The sequence below is a fragment of the Myxine glutinosa genome, chromosome 5 (genome assembly GCF_964187855.1).
Source record: "Myxine glutinosa chromosome 5, kmMyxGlut1.1, whole genome shotgun sequence".
NCBI lineage: Eukaryota > Metazoa > Chordata > Myxini > Myxiniformes > Myxinidae > Myxine > Myxine glutinosa.
This window is the reverse complement of record NC_136265.1, coordinates 50018770-50040718: the sequence shown is the minus strand read 5'-3', so window position 1 is coordinate 50040718 and position 21949 is coordinate 50018770. Positions and strand designations below refer to the sequence as shown.

The 21949-nt window shown below is 40.9% G+C and overlaps 1 protein-coding gene across 4 annotated transcripts in view; it reads right to left on the bottom strand.

The window, feature by feature from the left end:
• GLIS2 (GLIS family zinc finger 2) overlaps nt 1–21949 on the bottom strand; it is a 129795-nt gene that overhangs the window by 6344 nt on the left and 101502 nt on the right. The window contains exons 2-7 of one of the 4 annotated variants that reach the window (XM_068117133.2): nt 18984–19112; nt 18675–18902; nt 10571–10674; nt 10346–10456; nt 10118–10251; nt 7782–7900 (exon numbers count right to left, since the gene is read on the bottom strand). In XM_068117133.2, the coding sequence (XP_067973234.1) occupies nt 7782–7900; nt 10118–10251; nt 10346–10456; nt 10571–10674; nt 18675–18902; nt 18984–19023 (736 nt within the window). In that variant the 5' untranslated portion in view covers nt 19024–19112. Of the gene's footprint in view, nt 1–7781; nt 7901–10117; nt 10252–10345; nt 10457–10570; nt 10675–18674; nt 18903–18983; nt 19113–21949 lie in introns of those variants that run through there. The other 3 variants (XM_068117135.2, XM_068117136.2, XM_078778031.1) reach the window with 3 other exon arrangements.

The following is a 21949-nucleotide window of genomic DNA, read 5'->3' as shown; positions in this document are numbered from 1 at the left end:
ACTTACTTTTTCACGTGACTGTACATGGGAGGTGTGCCAGGAGGAAACCTTTGCTGTCCAGAAATAACATCAGGGCAAGACTAAAGTTTGCCAATGAACACCAAGGCAAAGACCAGCACTTCTGGAACAATGTGCTCTGGACAGATGAGTCGAAGGTAGGGCTATTTGGCCACAGTACCAGAAGACATGTTTGGCGAAAACCAAAGACAGCATTTGACCACAAGAACCTGATACCAACTGTAAAGCATGGTGGTGGAAATATTATGGTTTGGGGCAGCTTTGCTGCATCGGGGCCTGGGCAGCTCACCATCATAGAATCCACTATGAATTCTTCATTGTACCAGAGGGTGCTTGAGGATAATGTGAGGCCATCTGTCGGAAAGTTGAAGCTCAACTGAAGGTGGACCTTGCAACATGACAATGACCCTAAACATACCAGTAAATCCACCAAGGAATGGCTGAAAACAAAAGAAATGGAGGGGTCTGGAATGGCCAAGTCAAAGCCCGGATCTAAATCCCATCGAGATGTTGTGGGGGGGATTTGAAACGAGCTGTGCATGCAATTGTGCATGCTGTGCAACAATTTTTTGTTGAATAAATTATTGCAAAGTCAACTTTTCATTGTTTTTTGTTCAACTACAGACTTGGCATTTAATATGGAATATTTTTTTTGTGGGGGTGAACTTACTTTTCAAGGTGTCTTAGAACCAAAGGTTCATTGGAATTATATTGAAATTATTCTAGATTTTGTTAATGTGACCTTTAAAAGAAACAAAAACCACATTTGACATTTCGAAACAAATAAATGGAACCTTGAAAGTGATGTAAACTGATATCGAACTCAATTCATGGACAGGACTGTGTTAAACTTCTGTGCGTTTTCCAGAAGTATCTCTTTATTTTGCACATTAGCCAAATTTTTTTTTAACAAAAACAAAACTTAAATTACGACTGGGATTACGGACAGTAAAATTACAGTTCAGTACTTCGTGTAACCCCCACGAGTATTCAGGAGAGCACGCACACGTTGAGGCATGCTGTTCACGAGATTTGCCAAGGTTTGGACAGGAATTGCTTGCCATGCAGTGACAATAGCGTGCTGCAATTCACGCACATAGGCAGGCTGCTGGTCCAAGTGGTCGATTTGACGCGTTAATTCTGCCCACAAGTTCTCTATCGGATTCATATCCGGTGACATGGCAGGCCACTCCATATGCTCTACACCACGGTCAGCAAGAAAGTGTTGGATCATGCGAGCACGATGAGGCCGTGCATTGTCATCTTGGAAGACAAAGTTTCCTCAAAAGGCTGCACGAGCAAATGGAAGCAATGTTTCTTCCAGAATGGCCCTGTACTTGAACTGGTTAAGGTTTCCATTCAGAACAACCAGGTCAGTTTTTCCCCCTGCATGAAAAGCAGCCCAAACGGTCACCCCACCACCTCCAGCTTGGACTCTTGGAATATACAATCTTTGTTGTAGGCTTCATGCACTTGTCTGCACACTCGGACATGGCCATCTTGACGATAGACCAGAAATCTAGACTCGTCACTGAAGATCACGTGATTCCAGTGTCCTGGCTGCCATTGACGGTGCTCTCTGGCCCACTGCAATCGGCGCTGGTGGTGTTGTCTGGTCAGGCGTGGCTTTCTCAGGGGATGCCTGGCACGATAGCCTGCTTGAACCAGTCGTTGGTTGACTAGCCTTCTGGATACAGGCACATTTGTCAGTTGCTGCCACTCAGCCCTAAGCCGATTAGCTGACTTGGTACGGCCATTGTGGACTAACCGGTGCAGCTGGCGATCATCCCTCCTTGTGGTTCTGCAGGGACGTCCTGGCCTCGGTATTGGAGTAGGGACACCCCTCTGAGCATTTCGTTTCAGGATCTTTGACACCTGACCTTGAGTGATGCCATACTGCCGAGCAATAGCACGCTGTTTCATGCCGTAATTTCGTAAAGCCACCACTCCATGACAAACAGCATTGTCGAGTTGACGGACCATCTCCAGAGGAAGCGGCAATAACTTTTGGAGACGTTGCAGCAGTTGTTTTCCACTAATACAGAACGCAACAACACTTGTATACCCGGCTGTGAAGCCAATCATCAAATACACCTGTCCGTACATTTTGCCACGCCACCTGTTATATAATCCTGTTGTTGACTTCTTGCTGTGACAGACAATCAGTGACATGGTTCTTTTAACAAATAAATCACCAAAGTGTAAAAGAAACTCACCAGATTGATATACTGAGTTAAGAAAGTAAACCCAAGTCAAGAAAAAAAAAAATTCCATATTAAATGCCAAGTCTGTAGATCACCTTTATCTATAGATGGTTTAAATGAAGATCAAATATTGATATGTCCACATATGTTAAAAAGATTTTAAAAACATTTCATGGGTGTACTTACTTTTTCCACATGCGAAATTTGCATTTATGTTTATTTAAATTATACAATGGACTACAAAATGTAAATGTTTCATGATATTTGTTATAATATATCACGTTTGATCTATCAATATTGTTGAAATGAAGATCAAATAGCTGTATGTTGAAATATGTTGGAAAAAGTCAAAAGTTTACATGGGGTGTACATACTTTTTCACGTGACTGTGTATATATATATATATACACACACATATATCTATCTCTATAATATATCTATATTATATATATATATATATATATATATATATATATATATATATATATATATATATATATACACACCGTATATTATATATTAAATATTATATATATATATAATATATATATTATATATATATATATATATATATATATATATATATATACAATATATATATATATATACACACATATATCTATATATATATGGATATATATACACACACCGTATATTATATAGTAAATATAATATATGTAATATATATATATATACACACACACACACACACACACACACACACACACACACATATATATATATATATATATATATATATATATATATATATATATATAATATATATATATATATATATATATATATATTATATACACACCGTATATTATATATTAAATATTATGTATATATTTATATACATATATATATATATATATATACAATATATATATATATATATATATATATACACACATATATCTATATATATATGGATATATATACACACACTGTATATTATATATTAAATATATACACACCATATGCTATATATTAAATATTATATATATAATATATATATACACACACACACACACACACACACACACACACACACACACACACACACACACATATATATATTATATATAAATATATATATATATGTGTACATATAGCCCCTTGTGGGATTTCAAAGAAATTTATGAAACAAAAGTTTTGTTTTAAACAACGACAGCAAAAACAATAAATTCAGTTGTTGCTTCAAGGAAAACAGAACTTTCATCATATTGTGCAGTAAAAAAATTTATATCAACTTATGATGTCCATCGAATTTGAACGAGCAACAGATGGTCTTGCTTAACTCGTCTCAAGCTCATGTTTGGGCCCAGTTAGTCTCGAGTTATAACCATAAAAGGTGATCATTCTAAACTGGAATTATACTCATTAATCTCACATTGTCATTAAGTTTTCTTTTTTTTCCAGTCTGAATAAACTTTTGCATATAATAACTCCTCGCTATTTAACCTCGGAGCAAGGTTTCAGCCACAACAATATGAAAAATGGAGAAACGGGTGGAGATTGAAACATTGCCCGTTTTGTGCACATTGTCGAAACTGCCCTGTTGCTTCATCTACAGATTTGTTTCAAATACCTGTTTGCCCTGGCGCATATTGTGCGATTGTAAGACGACATCATTGAAAGTATAATGCTCAGAAAGAAAAGGGATTCTTTACTTGACCTTTTCAACTCTAGATCATGGAAATGTCTAAGTTTCCTTTTGTTCCTGAAATGTTTCGTTTTCAATCTGGATCTCTTTACTGGATCCTTCTGCCATTCAAGTGTAATATAATATGTAGAAATGACAGGATTTTGATCCCCTGTCCTTCCCCTGCCCCCAAATTTTTCCTTATTTTTCTGTACATTCCACAAATTCCCCCTGCCCACAAATTTTTCCTTATTTTTCTGTACATTCCACAAATTCCCCCTGCCCCCAAATTTTTCCTTATTTTTCTGTACATTCCACAAATTCCCCCTGCCCCCAAATTTTTCCTTATTTTTCTGTACATTCCACAAATTCCCCCTGCCCCCAAATCTTTCCTTATTTTTCTGTACATTCCACAAATTCCCCCTGCCCCCAAATCTTTCCTTATTTTTCTGTACATTCCACAAATTCCCCCTGCCCCCAAATTTTTCCTTATTTTTCTGTACATTCCACAAATTCCCCCTGCCCCCAAATTTTTCCTTACTTTTCTGTACATTCCACATAATTCCCCCTGCCCCCAAATTTTTCCTTATTTTTCTGTACATTCCACATATTCCCCCTGCCCCCAAATTTTTCCTTATTTTTCTATACATTCCACAAATTCCCCCTGCCCCCAAATTTTTCCTTATTTTTCTGTACATTTCACAAATTCCCCCTGCCCCCAAATTTTTCCTTATTTTTCTGTACATTCCACAAATTCCCCCTGCCCTCAAATTTTTCCTTATTTTTCTGTACATTCCACAAATTCCCCCTGCCCCCAAATTTTTCCTTATTTTTCTGTACATTTCACAAATTCCCCCTGCCCCCAAATTTTTCCTTATTTTTCTGTACATTCCACAAATTCCCCCTGCCCCCAAATTTTTCCTTATTTTTCTGTACATTCCACAAATTCCCCCTGGCCCCAAATTTTTCCTTATTTTTCTGTACATTCCACAAATTCCCCCTGGCCCCAAATTTTTCCTTATTTTTCTGTACATTCCACAAATTCCCCCTGCCCCCAAATTTTTCCTTATTTTTCTGTACATTCCACAAATTCCCCCTGCCCCCAAATTTTTCCTTATTTTTCTGTACATTCCACAAATTCCCCCTGCCCCCAAATTTTTCCTTATTTTTCTGTACATTCCACAAATTCCCCCTGCCCCCGAATTTTTCCTTATTTTTCTGTACATTCCACAAATTCCCCCTGCCCCCAAATTTTTCCTTATTTTTCTGTACATTCCACAAATTCCCCCTGCCCTCGGCGTACATGCCTTGGTCAGTGGGCAGAGGTTATATTTCCACCGCTGTCTGTTTGTCTGTCTGTCTGTGAGCAGGTTATCTCAAAAAGTTGCGGATGCATTCAGCCGAAACTTGGTGGACAGGTTGGGATTGTGATGAGGATGAATTGATTCGATTTTGGTGAAGATCCGATTCAGGATCCGATAATTTTTCAAGTGATTCTTCACTATTGAGAGATGGGGCGAAAGAAACGATATATTGCACGATGTTTCAAAAGGTTGTGGATGGATTATGACAAAACGTGGTGGACGAGTTGGTTCGGTGACGAGAACAAGATGATTAGATTTTGGTTCTGGGCAGAATCCAGATCCAACTTATCAGTGGGAAACAAAACATAAACAGTTCAACCTGGCGGAGGTATGCGCTCTACCGAGTACCATTCTCGTGTTACCCTGCGCTCGCGGAGCGACAAGCGGGGCTAAGCCACCGGGTGCGTGCGTACATCAGTACATGTCCGCATTTTAAAAATTCATTTTCTCAGCAAGTGTTGGTCTGATTGACTCGAAATTTTGCACCAAAGCAGCTCCCCCTCCTGTATAATATGCGGCGATAGTTATGACGTCATAGGTCACGTGGTATAGCGCCATCTTGGAAGAACCGAAAAACGTTGCACCTCTCCATATCCAAAACCCCTCCATGGCAACAATTGAAATAAAACATGGTGCGTTGTCAAGTACTCCCAATGGGGACCAACACGTGGTACTGATGATGTCATCGGTACCTTCATTGTTTATTTTTTTTAAAACGCCTCCCGTCGCTCACAATTAACTCCTTCCCTTTCCCAATTTGCACACAAAGCACGTACGTAATATGTAGATGGTCCTACCTACACAGGATGGTAAAATAACTTTCTCATGGTGAATGACGTGTTTCGGAGGTTAAGATCATCAGGTCCTGTAAACGAACCACTAAAGTAATGAAAGAATGCCTGCGCTAAAATGAGCTCAGGTTTTGGGACGAGACTTCAAACGTGCAGGAGATTTAAAAAGTGAAGATAAGCGTAGTTTAAGCCATCCGAGCATAGCACAGATTTGATATTATCTGGACTAATGGGATACAATGACAGACAACTCATTGTGCGGCTATCGACAGACAAGTTGGGTGATCGATTGAAGGTGAGTTGCAGTTGCGTACGGAAACACGAATGAAGTCGCACATGTACGCACAGGGAACCATTCTCGAATCCCACCGTCGCCCCCTAAGGATGACTCTTGAGGATTTATTTGAATATATAAAATGATAACGAGTCACTAATAGAGTTGTTGAAGGAGGTACGTGACATGGTGGTAATGAAGGTACCTGAAATGAAGGTACGTGACATGGCCGAACCTCTCGGATAACTGGAAACTTTTTGGGCGGTCTACGTGTGTGCAAAATGGGGCGAAATTCATTCTTCATTCCTTCATTTCTACAGAAAACTTCATTCTTCTTTTCTCCCGCCTTTGGAACAAACTCCCTCATTCTCTTCAATCCCACTCCTCCCTCCAGGTCTTCAAAACAGCTGTTCACCATCATCTCTTATCTTCCCCCGTCGAAAACCTTGATCTTTTCTACCCCCGTTAATTCACCCCAGATCCACTTTTTTGAAATACCAACTTCTGCCCTGGAAGTTCTAGCAGTGTCCATGTGTTTTTTGTTTTTTTACCTCTCCCACCCTCCACCCCCTCCCACGCCTCCTCCCCCCAAGCCCTCTCCCTCCCACAGATCTCCCAATGTCCCTGCTCTCAAATGTTGTACTTGTGTGCTTCCCTTTCTTTCCCCATCTTGTCTCCCGCTCCCTTTATTGTATGTTTTGTGTGTCAGTTTGTTATTTGTTTTTTTTTTGTGATTGATGTTAGCTCTTACATGAGCCTCGATCTTGTTTACAAAAAAAAAAAAAGGAGTAAAGGTAAAGAACGGGGCAATATCGGTCCAGGCTGATAACCGATTTCCGATTGTTTAACATGAAGTTAATTCTGTGTAAGGTTGTCAAATGGCAAAAACTATATACACGCAGTGATTAACTCATTCTTGGCAGCTGGCTGAACAAACTTGTCCAATCATGACCAAGTGCTACCACCCGAAGAGTCCTCCCTGACAGAGACGCATGCGCATGGTCCTTCGCACCACCACGTTTACCCCGCTCACTCCCCTTGAAATGGGTGCGACCCAATAAGATTTCGACCTTACATGTCGATGCAATTTCTAATGTCCTTTGAAGTACTTCCTCAAACATGGTGGATGGAAACCAGGCAGAACTGCAAGTTTGACGTAAACGAAACAGCCCTACATAAACAGCCACGTGCAGTGCGAGTGTTTTCTTTGTTGTGACATCATGTTGTTCACAAGTTAAAAACCAAAAGAAAAAGAACAAATTTTTCCTTCTCGCAAAACTTTTTTCCTGGGAAAAATCTGCAATTTTGAAGGGGAATCCTGAGACTACCTCTTCTTTAATTATGACGTCACTGCACAATGTGCTCAACAAAGTCTTCCCCAGAGAGGGCTGTCTCATGGGGTAAAGGTTTGCGCTTGACAACGGGTTCTACATGAAATTTTCCACTGAGATGAGATTGAGAAATGTGCACTCGTCATCTTACCTGTATGCGAGCGGCAGTGAATCTTCAGGTTTTCGAGGCGTGAGAAGCTCTTGAGGCATGTGGCACATTGGTGTGGCTTCTCATTCGTATGAGTGCGTACGTGGATGAGCATCTTGTACCTAAAGGGGAATCCCACAAGAAGAACACAAAGAAAAACATTTCATGCTTCCGTGATATTATAGGCCGTGGGTAAGGATGGGGGTGAGTTGCTTGAAGGATGAAGTGGGACAAATCGTTGTGGACCCAGATGGAATTAAAGGAAGATGGAAAACATATATGGAAATGCTGTTGAATACAGAAAATGAATGGGATGGCAACATCGAGAGTAACCCAGTTTTAGGACCGGCAGAGAAGATAACTGAGAAGGAAGTTGAGGAAGCGATAAAAGCAATGAAGAGTAGTAAAGCGGGAGGGCCGACGGAAGTTGTGGGAGATATGTTGAAGGCAGCAGGAAGTTGGGGTGTGAAGAGAATGACAGAGATCTGCAATCTGGTGGTGAAAGAAGGCCGCATTCCAGTGGATTGGGAACTGAGTACCCTCGTCCCTCTATACAAGGGGAAAGGTGACCCTCTGGAGTGTGGCTCGTACCGAGCGATAAAGTTATTGGAGCATGGAATGAAGGTATTGGAAAGGGTGTTGGAGAGGAGGATAAGGAAGAAGGTGAAGATCGAAGAAATACAGTTTGGATTTATGCCAGGAAGAGGAACGACAGACGCGCTCTTTATTGTGAGGCAGTTGCAGGAGAAGTACATGGAGAAGAAGAAGAAGTTGTTTCTTGGGTTTGTTGATCTGGAGAAAACATTCGATACGGTTCCACACGAAGTATTAACATGGGCATTGAGGAAGTTAGGAGTTGAGGAATGGTTGATCAGAGTAGTGATGGCAATGTACAAAAGAGCGCGCACAGCTGTAAGGACGAAGGACGGGAACAGTGGTGAGTTTGAGGTGAAGGTGGGAGTGCATCAAGGGTCGGTACTAAGCCCACTACTATTTGTAGCTGTGATGGAGGTGCTGGCTCAGAACGTAAAGGAGGGTTTACCGTGGGAGTTGTTGTATGCAGATGATCTGGTGTTGATTGCGGAAAGTATGGATGGACTGAAGGAAAAGATGAACAAGTGGAAGGAATGTATGGAGACAAAAGGTCTGAAGGTGAATATCGGAAAGACGAAGGTGATGGCAAGTGGTAAAGCATGTGGTGAGGTGGAAAGAACTGAGAAGTGGCCATGTGCTGTGTGCAGGAAGGGTGTCGGAGTGAACTCCATTCAATGTCCAATGTGCGCTGAGTGGGTTCATCAAAAATGTAGTGGTCTGAGAGGGTCATTAACCAGTGTGGCAGCTACATTCAAATGTAAGGTGTGCACAGAGTGAGCTGCAGATTTTTTTTTTATTTTTTTTTGTATACAAGATCGAGGCTCGTGAAAGAGCGAACATTAATCACACAGAAAGACAAACCGACACATAAAACATATAACATCGGGAGCGGTAGACAAGATGGGGAGAGAGGAGGAAGGACACAAACACAACATTATTTTGACAGCAGGGACCGAGAGACATGGAGACATCGAGAGATCTGTGAGAGGAAAAGGGCATTGGGGGCGGGCATGGGAAGGGGGGGGGGGGGTTCCGGAAGGGGGGATGGAGCAAATGTTGAGTTGGATCTTGGAGACGGCGTGAAGCTGGAAGGTGTGAAAACATTTTGCTACCTCGGAGACATGCTGAATGGAGAAGGTGGATCAGACTCGGCAACGGTTGCTGGAGTGAGATGTGCATGGAAGAAGTTTCGGGAACTGAGTGGCGTGCTGATGAGGAGGGGAGTGTCGTTGAAGCTGAAGGGAAAGGTGTATGCTGCATGTGTGAGAAGTGTTATAATTTATGGGAGCGAGACATGGGTAATGAACGTAGAACATCAACGAAGGCTGGAAAGGGTGGAAATGCGAATGGTTCGGTGGATGTGCGGAGAATCGTTGAGAGAGAGGAAGACAAATGATGAATTGCGAAAGATGATGGGAATAGAGCCTGTGATTGATGCTGTGAAGAGGAACAGGTTGAGATGGTTTGGTCATGTGTTGAGGAAGGATTAAAGTGACTGGTTGAGAAAAGTGATGGAAATGAATGGAGAAGGAAGTCGAGGACGGGGAAGACCGAGAAAGACTTGGCTAAAGAAGGTGGAAGAAGAAATGCGGGCAAGGGGGTTAACAAGGGGAGATGCAGAAAATAGGGCAAAATGGAGGCCCGCAAGGCTAACCCCCGCTCTAGTTGGGAAAATGGCCTTTAAAATGCGTGTTGTTGTTGTTGGTAAGGATGGTTGACACATGACGACATTACAAAGACTCCACCTGGCATTGAAGCCTCGGCCTTGCCGCGCGCAGCCTTCCCAACGACAAAAATATCCTGTGTCCTTTTCCGGTCGCACGTGCTGTTCATGCACGTGGTCAACCAGGTCCTGCAGTTCCTCAAAAACCTGCTCACACTGAGCATGGCACAACCAGAAACGTACAACAGACATCCACTATGATGCCTTCCAAAGCAAGTACACAAAAACGGCTGCCATTCCGTGCAGTTACCTTGCGCCACCTGCAGTGCAGGCGCGAGCTGAGCGGAGTCATATTGGAGAGGGTCATGGGGGAGCCAGGAAGATTTCCCAGTGTTCCCAGGCCTGAAATTAGTGATAATGCCTGCAAAAGATTGAAAGGGAACGTACTACCGTTATTTATTAATGTGTGATGAAAAAGAAAGAAAGAAATAAAATTTGCGAGCAGTCCATGCGCAATTACTTTGCGCTCCATCACCTGTGCATCCAACAAGCCAGCCTTGTGGAGAACGGTGGAGAGGTCATAACATGGTGACATGCATTGTGGACCCAGGTACTTCTGGTCCGGGATCTCCAACAAATCTGGAGCGTAGAGGAGAATGACATGTTTTCACCCATGTCTGTTTGTTTGTCTGTTTGTTTGCATTTCAATGTGCCTAATTTTAAACCGATCTACACGAAACTTCAGCACAAAACTTCATAAGCAAGAAGCCTATTGATTTTGAGGTCAAAAGGTCAACATCGAGGCCAAAGGTCAACAACTTTGTCAAATTTTAAAAATCAGCAATTTTCATCCAATTGACTTGAAATCTGAAGAGGATTTACATATCAGGTCTGCAAATCTATCCACCAAGTATTTTTGAGGTCAACATAGGTAAAAAGGTCAACATAGGCCAAATTTATAAAATTGGCAATTTTCATCCGATTCACTTGAAAGATGAAGAGGATTTACATATCAGCCCACTGAATTCAACCATCAATTATTCTTGAGGTCACATCGGCCAAAAGGTCAACATAGGCCAAAGGTCAACAACTTAGTTGCAATTTATAAAATCCTCTATTTTCATCCGATCGAATTAAAATTTGAAGAGGATTTGCATATCAGGTCTGCAAATCTAACCACCAAGTATTTTTGAGGTCAACATCGGAAAAAAGGTCAACATTGGCCAAATTTATAAAATTGGCAATTTTCATCCGATTCACTTTAAAGATGAAGAGGATTTGCATACCAGGCCACTGAAATCAACCATCAATTATTGTTGAGGTCAAAATCGGCCAAAAGGGAAACATAGGCCAAAGGTCAACAACTTAGTTGCAATTTATCAAATCCTCAATATTCATCCGATTTACTTGAAATTTGAACAGGATTTGCCTATCAGGTCACTCAATTCAACCGCCAATTATTCTTGACTCTACCTCAACTATAATAGGCCAAAAGGTCAACATAGACCAAAGATCAACAACTTGGGTACAATTTCTAAAATCCTCAATTTTCATCCAATCGACATGAAATTTCAACAGGATTTAAATGTCTGGTCACACAATTCAACCACCAATTATTTTTGAGGTCAACATCGGCTAAAGGTTAACAACTTATTTTAGGGATTTCGCAAGTATCGTGCTTTGCACAACATATTTCTTCTTTGTTTGTTTGGCTGTGAACAGGACATCTCAAAAAGTTATGGATGGATTTGGACGAAATTTGGTGGAGAGGTCAGGTGCGTGACAAGGACGAATTGATTAGATTTTGGTGTAGATGCGGATATGAGAATTTTTTCAAGTGATTCTTTACCATTGAGAGATAGGACTAAAAAGGGCACAACACAACAACAACAACAACAACAGGCATTTTAAGGCCATTTTCCCTGCTTGAGCGGGGGTTAGCCTTGCGGGCCCCATGACAATCTTCTCCATCTTGCCCTATTTTCTGCATCTCCCCTTGTTAACCCCCTCGCCCGCATTTCTTCTTCCACCACCTTTAGCCAAGTCTTTCTCGGTCTTTCCCGTCCTCAACCTCCTCCCACATTCATTTCCATCACTCTTCTCAACCAGTCACTTTTATCCTTCCTCAACACATGACCAAACCATCTCGACCTGTTCCTCTTCACAGCATCCATCACAGGCTCTATCACATATCACAGGCTCTAAAAACGACACGTAGCATAATATTTCAAAAAGTTGTGGATGACTTATGACAAAACTTGGCAAATGAGCTGATTAAGTGACAATAACAAGCTGATTAGATTTTGGTTCAGGTCTGGATCCAGATCCGATCTATCAGCGGGATATAAAACGTAAACTGTTCAGCCTGGCGGAGGTACGCTCTCTCCTGAGTGTCGGTCTAGTTTATTTGTTACCCTCTGACATGGCTGGCTTAAGATCTTAGTTAGGGTCTTCAGTTTGAGCCCCTGTTGTGCTTAAATAACACCAGGTGGGCTGGCTAACCCAGTTTGTCATCCTTCTGAGATCGGCAAAATCAAAATATGTACCAGCGTACTGGGAACAGGGGCACTGCATCAGCAGCACAGCTACGCCACTCAATTATGCAACTCGCAGCAACAGCCAAACGCTGCATATGGAACAGGGAAAGAAACGAAACAAACAAGAAAAGGCCATAAAAGGTCATAGCTCTCGTGCATGGTTTTAGTAATTTTGCTATATGGAGATAAAGGCCGCCAGTCGGCCATCTTTGCTCACATTACAAAATGAAATCTCCTGCATATGTACAGTCACGTGAAAAAGTAAGTACACCCCATGTAAAGGTTTGCCTTTTTCAACATATTTCAACATACAGCTATTTGATCTTCATTTCAACAATATTGATAGATAAAGGTGATATAATATAACAAATATCATGAAACATTTACATTTTGTAGTCCATTGTATCATTTAAATAAACATAAATGCAAATTTCGCATGTGGAAAAAGTAAGTACACCCCGACATTTATCACCACTTCAAATACCTAAAATTAGAAACAGGTGCACCAGCTCAGGTGCAAATGATTAGAACATCGTTAGAGAGGATCTTGGAGGAACCTGTCTTATTTAAACCTCAGACATTTCGTTTGGTTTGCTCTTTGTTGTTTAAGTGTGCGGCGTCACCATGCCTGGATCAAAAGAGCTCTCTGAGGCCTTCAGAAAGAAGGTTATAGAATATAGATGCCTACGAGTCTGGGAAGGGATTTGAAAAGATCTCCAAATAATTTGAAATCAATCATTCGACTGTCCGGAAGATCATGTACAAGTGGAGAAGATTCCAAACAACTGCCAACTTGTTCAGGCCAGGCCGCCCCAGCAAGTTCAGCCCAAGAGCAGACCGCAAGATGCTGAAAGAAGTCTCTAAGAACCCCAGAATGTCATCACGGGACCTACAGGTAGCTCTTGCCACTGTTGATGTCAAAGTGCACGAGTCTACCATTAGAAAGAGGCTGCACAAATTTGATCTACATGGGAGGTGTGCCAGGAGGAAACCTTTGCTGTCCAGAAAGAACATCAGGGCAAGACTAAAGTTTGCCAATGAACACCAAGGCAAAGACCAGCACTTCTGGAACAATGTGCTCTGGACAGATGAGTCAAATGTAGAGCTATTTGGAAACAGTACCAGAAGATATGTTTGGCGAAAACCAAAGACAGCATTTGACTACAAGAACCTGATACCAACTGTAAAGCATGGTGGTGGAAATATTATGGTTTGGGGCAGCTTTGCTGCATCAGGGCCTGGGCAGCTCACCATCATATAATCCACTATGAATTCTTCATTGTACCAGAGGGTGCTTGAGGATAATGTGAGGCCATCTGTTGAAAGTTGAAGCTCAACCGAAGGTGGACCTTGCAACATGACAATGACCCTAAACATACCAGTAAATCCACCAAGGAATGGCTGAAAAGAAAGAAATGGCGGGTTCTGGAATGGCCAAGTCAAAGCTCGGATCTAAATCCCATTGAGATGTTGTGGGGGGGATTTGAAACGAGCTGTGCATGCAAGAAACCCCTCAAACATCGCACAACTGAAAGAATTCTGCATGGAGGAATGGGCAAAAATTTATCCCAGTCGATGTCAGAGACTGGTAGACAGTTATAAGAAACGCCGACTTGCGGTTGTTTCTGCCAAAGGGGGCAATACCACCTATTCGAGCCAAGGGTGTACTTACTTTTCCCACTTGTGAAATTTGCATTCATGTTTATTTAAATTATACAATGGACTACAAAATGTCAATGTTTCATGATATTTGTTATATTATATCACCTTTATCTGTCAATATTGTTGAAATGAAGATCAAATAGCTGTATGTTGAAATATGTTGAAAAAGTCAAAACTTTACATGGGGTGTACTTACTTTTTCACATGACTGTATACTGTCATGTATTTTCTTTGTGCCAAGTTTGAACAAAATCAGACCATGCATGTCTGATAAATGGTTGGGGACACGTTTCAGTAACAAAATGGCTGCCAGTCGGCCATCTTGGATCTGATATTGAAACATGACTTGCATATGTAAGCCGTCATTAATTATCTATTTTCCAATTTTGAACAACATCGGTAAATGCATGTCCGATAAATGGTTGAGGACATTGTCAATATCGGGGTTTTTTCAACTAAAATGGCCGCCAGTTCACCAGTCGGCCATCTTTGATCAACCGCAAAATAAAGAGGTGCACGTGTATCTCATCATGTCAAGTCTGAACAAAATCGGACCATGCATGTTCAAGAAATGGTTATGGACACGTTTAAGTAACAAAATGGCCACCATTCAGCCATCTTTGATTGCATTGTGAAACAAAATGGTGTACGTATGTACGTCATCATGCATTGCCTTTGTGCCAAAAATGAATAAAATCGGTTGTATCATGTCTGAGATGTGGTTGCGGACGGAGGCACTGATGTATGGATGGATGAACAAGACCGAATCCATAAGCCCCCGTTTCGGACTGAGTCCAACGAGGACCAGTAAAAAATACCTTCTCCCACCTCACTCTTCCATGAGCGTCAATCTTGTATATAACAATGGTACAGGTAGATTTTCCAAGTATGTGTTTCTCGATACTGAATCAAAAAAATCTTCAAGGTTATTTCCAAGAGAAAGGCCGAATATAAAATGCGATTTTGGGGATAAAGTTTCATTTCTCGACAAAGAAGGAAAAGCTCTCTTAAGCAGCTACATAACAGATCAATAACATCACTGCAAGAAAAGTCTGACCGGCCTCCCAACACTCCAGTATGGAATGCCCTGAGGGTAACATGTATGAAAATGTGTGAGGCTGAAGGCAACTGAAGGCCTATGGAAAAGCCAGCTCATGCCGGCAACGAAACCGCCAGAGTACTGTGCAGGAAATGCCTTTAACAAGGAAGTGTGAAACAAGATGGCAGAACAAGCAATAAGCATGAGGCTGAAGTTGTCCTGTTTGGCTTTCAAATAGCTCATGGTACAGGAAGCTGGCTTGTACATTTCCTCCCAATGTCTTTGTCTTGCATATAATATACAAACTAGAATGCCATTCAGTGGAGTGCGTACCTCCACCACGTTGAACAGTTTATGTTTTGTATCCCACTGATGGGCCAGATCTGCATCTGGACCTGAACCAAAATCTAATCAGCTTGTTCTTGTCAAATAACCAACTAATCCACAACCACACTTTTGTTACAACTGTCCACAACTTATTGAAATATCATGCTATGTATGGTTATTGGCCCTATCTCTCAATGGTGAAGAATCACTTGGAAAATCAAAAAATTCTCAGATCCGGATTTGGATCTTCACTAAAGTCGAATCCATTCGTCCTCATCACACACCCAACGTGTCCAACAAATTTCATCAGCATCTGATGAAATCCCCCCCCCCCCCCAAAAAAAGTTGCCATGGATACATCAAATTGTCCATTTCATGAAGATTAAAACTGCCAATCTTCATTAAAGTTCGGGTGAAATCGGATGAAAATTGATGATTTTGGAAGGTTGACATCGAGTTGACCTTTGACCTTTTGACCTCAAAATAGTTGGTTTCCCATTTCGGTAAGGCATTATGCAATTGCTGTTTAATTTACGGTTAACAGGATGAAAATTGATGATTTCTGAGATGAAAATTGATGATTTTAAAGGTGAAAATTGATGATTTTTGAGATGAAAATTGATGATTTTGGAAGGTTGACATTGAGTTGACCTTTAACCTTTTGACCTCAAAATAGTGGGTTTCTCTATTCGGTAAAGCATTATGCAATTGCTGTTTAATTTGCGAGTTAACAGCATGAAAATTGATGATTTTTGAGATGAAAATTGATGATTTTTGTGATGAAAATTGATGATTTTTGTGATGAAAATTGATGATTTTTGAGATGAAAATTGATGATTTTTGAGATGAAAATTGATGACTTTTAAGATGAAAATTGATGATTTTTGAGATGAAAATTGATGATTTTGGAAGGTTGACATTGAGTTGACCTTTAACTTTTTGACCTCAAAATAGTGGGTTTCCCTATTCGGTAAAGCATTATGCAATTGCTGTTTAATTTGCGAGTTAACAGCATGAAAATTGATGATTTTTGTGATGAAAATTGATGATTTTTGTGATGAAAATTGATGATTTTTGTGATGAAAATTTATGATTTTTCAGATGAAAATTGATGATTTTGGAAGGTTGACATCGAGTTGACCTTTGACCTTTTGACCTCAAAATAATTGGTTTCCCAATTCGGTAAGGCATTATGCAATTGCTGTTAAATTTGCAAGTTAACAGGATGAAAATTGATGATTTTTGAGATGAAAATTGATGATTTTGAAAGGTTGACATCGAGTTGACCTTTTGACCTCAAAATAGTTGGTTTCCCAATTCGGTAAGGCATTATGCAATTGCTGTTTAATCTGCAAGTTAACAGGATGAAAATTGATGATTTTTGAGATGAAAATTGATGATTTTGAAAGGTTGACATCGAGTTGACCTTTTGACCTCAAAATAGTTGGTTTCCCAATTCGGTAAGGCATTATGCAATTGCTGTTTAATCTGCAAGTTAACAGGATGAAAATTGATGATTTTTGAGATGAAAATTGATGATTTTGGAAGGTTGACATCGAGTTGACCTTTTGACCTCAAAATAGTTGGTTTCCCAATTCGGTAAGGCATTATGCAATTGCTGTTTAATCTGCAAGTTAACAGCATGAAAATTGATGATTTTTGTGATGAAAATTGATGATTTTTGTGATGAAAATTGATGATTTTTGAGATGAAAATTGATGATTTTGGAAGGTTGACATTGAGTTGACCTTTAACCTTTTGACCTCAAAATAGTGGGTTTCCCTATTCGGTAAAGCATTATGCAATTGCTGTTTAATTTGCGAGTTAACAGCATGAAAATTGATGATTTTTGTGATGAAAATTGATGATTTTTGTGATGAAAATTGATGATTTTTGTGATGAAAATTTATGATTTTTCAGATGAAAATTGATGATTTTGGAAGGTTGACATCGAGTTGACCTTTGACCTTTTGACCTCAAAATAATTGGTTTCCCAATTCGGTAAGGCATTATGCAATTGCTGTTAAATTTGCGAGTTAACAGGATGAAAATTGATGATTTTTGAGATGAAAATTGATGATTTTGAAAGGTTGACATCGAGTTGACCTTTTGACCTCAAAATAGTTGGTTTCCCAATTCGGTAAGGCATTATGCAATTGCTGTTTAATCTGCAAGTTAACAGGATGAAAATTGATGATTTTTGAGATGAAAATTGATGATTTTGAAAGGTTGACATCGAGTTGACCTTTTGACCTCAAAATAGTTGGTTTCCCAATTCGGTAAGGCATTATGCAATTGCTGTTTAATCTGCAAGTTAACAGGATGAAAATTGATGATTTTTGAGATGAAAATTGATGATTTTGGAAGGTTGACATCGAGTTGACCTTTGACCTTTTGACCTCAAAATAGTTGGTTTCCCAATTCGGTAAGGCATTATGCAATTGCTGTTAAATTTGCGAGTTAACAGGATGAAAATTGATGATTTTTCAGATGAAAATTGATGATTTTTGAGATGAAAATTGATGATTTTGAAAGGTTGACATCGAGTTGACCTTTGACCTTTTGACCTCAAAATAGTTGGTTTCCCAATTCGGTAAGGCATTATGCAATTGCTGTATGCAATTGATGATTTTTCAGATGAAAATTCATGATTTTGGAAGGTTGACATTGAGTTGACCTTTTGACCTCAAAAAGAGTTGGTTTCCCCTTGTATTGACTCAATATGCAAATGCTGTTCAATTTTCAATTAAATTGGATGAAAAATGACAATTTTAGAAATTTGGCCTCAAGATGACCTTTGACCTCAAAATCAATAGGCTTATTCCTTATGACCAGCTCTATCATCTGGTGAAGTTTCGTGAAGATTGGTTTCAAATTGTGACCTGTACGCGATTGACAAACAGATACACATACAGACAGAATAACTCACAAGACCAACCAATACACTTGAAAAATCTTCGATGTTGCAAGTAACAAATAGGGGGGAAAAAAACATAACCTCGGTCCACTTTTGTGGCAGAGGGAACAAATTTGCTAATGCATCTGATACTATGGAACAAAAAAAATAATCTCACCATCCGTCCTGAGGCCCAATACTGAGGCGAGTCCTGCTGGGTGGACATTAGGTATTTGGGTGCATCGCGTCCTGATACGCGGACACAATGAGGGCATTCCTTTCTTGCTGGTGTCCTGACCATTCCCACAATCCAGCTTCAAGTCAAGCGGCTCATCCAGTCTGCAACCCTCCATCTGCCAGTCTGAACAAGGGAGTGGTCCACAAAGCCATCTGGACTTCCTGCTGCCTGGATTGGAGGTCATGGTTTTATTTTACTGTGAAATGCATGGTGTGTCACTAGTACCAGAGCTGCTCAAATTGGGATTACCGTGAATTTGCGTCGCCTTGTTCGGGCAGTGCTCAATCATGGTCCAGCCACACTGGTTCCGAGTAAACAGGAAACATTGCAACGAGTTCCACCTATGAGGGTGCAGCAGCCATGGATGTCATGCACAATCTGCCAAAATAGGAAAACAAACATTAGTTCCAAAAAAACATCCATGTTATTTCATTCATGTAGAAGATGCAGTTGATAAAATAAAATCAGAGTGCACTCATTCATGGATCAATAAGTACAAAAAGTTTTAATTAAAACAAAAGCCGCGTCGATGTTACACAATGCCTAGATGCAGCTGTGCCTATAACGTCGATGTTATAGGCACAGGACATTCCTATTGATTCGATTACTTGATGTTATTTTTGTGCAAAGTGAAAATATATCTCGGCAATTTCCCGTGTGTGGCGACGAATTTTTAATATATCTCGCCATTTTCCCATCTGTTATTTCAGGCGGTGTATGACTGACCATGCCGCGATTTAAAAAATATATATCTCGGCAATTTCTCGTGTGTAGCGACACGTGAACGAAGCTATGCTCCTCTCTCCACATTATTGTGACGACGTATAAATTAAATATTTCATCGTGACGATTGTCATCAAATGGACGGATTTTTAATATATCTCGGCATTTTCCCGTTTGTTATTTCGGGCGGTGTATGACTGACCATGCCGCGATTGTAAAAAAATATATCTCAATGGACTTGAAGTTACAGGCCTTTGAGAATTCATTTCGTTCTATAAAGGGCAACTTTCATCGGATTTTCTTCCCGTTTTTTTTCAACCGAGTCTAAAACTGTGTTAGCGACTGTGAAAAATGAAATGATATATCGAATTTGATTTGAAATAAAACTGTGTGAGAGAGGAAGACACCACGGGCCTACAAAACAGGCCTCAAAGCTATGCGAGTTAATAAAATGGTGGATATTTGTTTATATGAAGGCTCTCCCAGAATGGGTGGAGCTATGGTTCCCAGAATGGGTGGAGCTTTGAGGTTTTGTCTTCTCTGCAAGAACAAGAAGAACAAGAAGAAGAAGAACAACAACAACAATAGCAGAGGGCACTCTATGAGCAGCGTCTGCGACGCGGCTAAAAAGGAATTGAGGAAATGAGGCTTGGTGAGCGTGAGGCTCATGGAAGAACAACAGTGAATTGGGGGTGGTGGGGCAACAATTGGGCACATCCAACAACTGAATACATGAACAGGAGAGGAAGAGAGAGGTGGGGTGCAGTAGGAAACACTGAAACCAGGAAGTAAGAGGGTTAGGTGAGGAATGGTTAATATGGGCAATAAAGATCATGGCTCAGAAAGGGGGATGACAAGAGGTGTCATTTCACTGCCTGATTGAAGCCCTGGAGGGAAGAGTGGGAAGGAGAGATCATAACTGAAGGTGAGGCCTAGAAATTCAATTGGATGAACCTCTTCCAGTGGCCGACCAAGGAAATTGAAAGGTGGGTTGGTTTGATGATCCTTCCGGAGTGACAGTGAGATTTTCGGGATTGAAGGAAATTCCATGTATCAAACCAGCATCTTTATCAGATTCGGATCAGCAAACAGCAACACAGCTACAATTTGTCGAACATTAGGATGGGAATACTGACCGATACAATGTCGAGTCAAAAAGGAATAGAGGGTTTTTTTAAGCATTGGAGAGGTCATTCAACCTGCCTTGGGAAACTCCAACCTCCACTGGGAAGAGAGAGTTCCATTGAGAGCGACACTTTGACTGCGTGACTGCAGGAAGTCAGAAAAATCAGGAATGAAGGCGGATTTGAATGCCACAAACAGTCAGAAAGTCAGAGGCAAGCAAAGAATGATGCCAGACTGTCTCTAATGCCTGTTATATCTCCAAGAAGATTGTCCTGTCCTCTTGCTTGACATTTAGAGCCTCCAACCATTGCTGAGAGAACGGCAGTATAATGTCAGCGTTGAGTAACCAGGAAGGAATCCAAACTATTGGGCCGAGAAAAATATATTTCCGGTCTCTGGTCAGCGCGCGCATCGATTTTGACCCTGCGCGTCAACAATTTTTTTTTTTCAAATTTCCAACGGTACCAACAACAGCGCGCACCTGTTGTTACCGGGCCGGCGCGCTATCTCGGGGAATACGGGTCTGTGAGGGTCGCCATTGGTACCGACGTTCGCGCACGGTTCTCCCCTACAAAACTCCGTTTAGTTTGTCCAAATCCAACCCGCGGTTCCAAAGATATGGGTGGTTTTGTGTGCCATGCCGTCATGAATCCAATCGGCTGGATATTGTCATTTATTGAAACGAAGACGTTCTTTGTCGGGTTCGTGTGAAGCAACCAGAAGGCCTAGAGAGCTGCGAGTGGTCTCGTTAGTTAGGCCTGGATCCTACCTCGTTTGCCATGAAGTTGTAAGTGTCTGTGATAATCTGGTGGACTGGGAGAAGAGATCGAGGGAAACCATCGGCATGGATTCAAGCGCTTCCACGTGTTCGCCGTTTAGCCCAGCTGCGCATGCGCGGCTTTGATACACATGCAGTGTCATCCCGTAGTCCCGTGCACCAAGATTGGTCCAGGGGTGTCGTCATTTGCGCATGCGCGGTTTTTTCAGCATTCAAATGCTTCAGCAATCGCCTGTTAGACCACTTGCGCATGCGCAGTGTTGACGCGATCGATGCATTGGAATGTTTGAGAGAACGGCGAGGCGATCTCGAGAACGAAATGGCAGTCTATAATATGCTTGAAGAACTTAATGATTTTCAGAATAAATACATTTTAAAATAACTTAAGCTTGTGTTCGTTATTTACAAAAAGGCCTACCAGTCCCATTGGCTGTCTTTAATTTCTCTCTGGATGGCGCCACGGCAGATGAGGAGGACCGCAAGGCATGGGGACACAAAACACCTTTATATGTGCAATCCATGCTTTTCAAGAAAAAAAAAAAAACGAAAAAAAAAACCGCATCGCCGCATCAATTCTGGAACTTTGGTC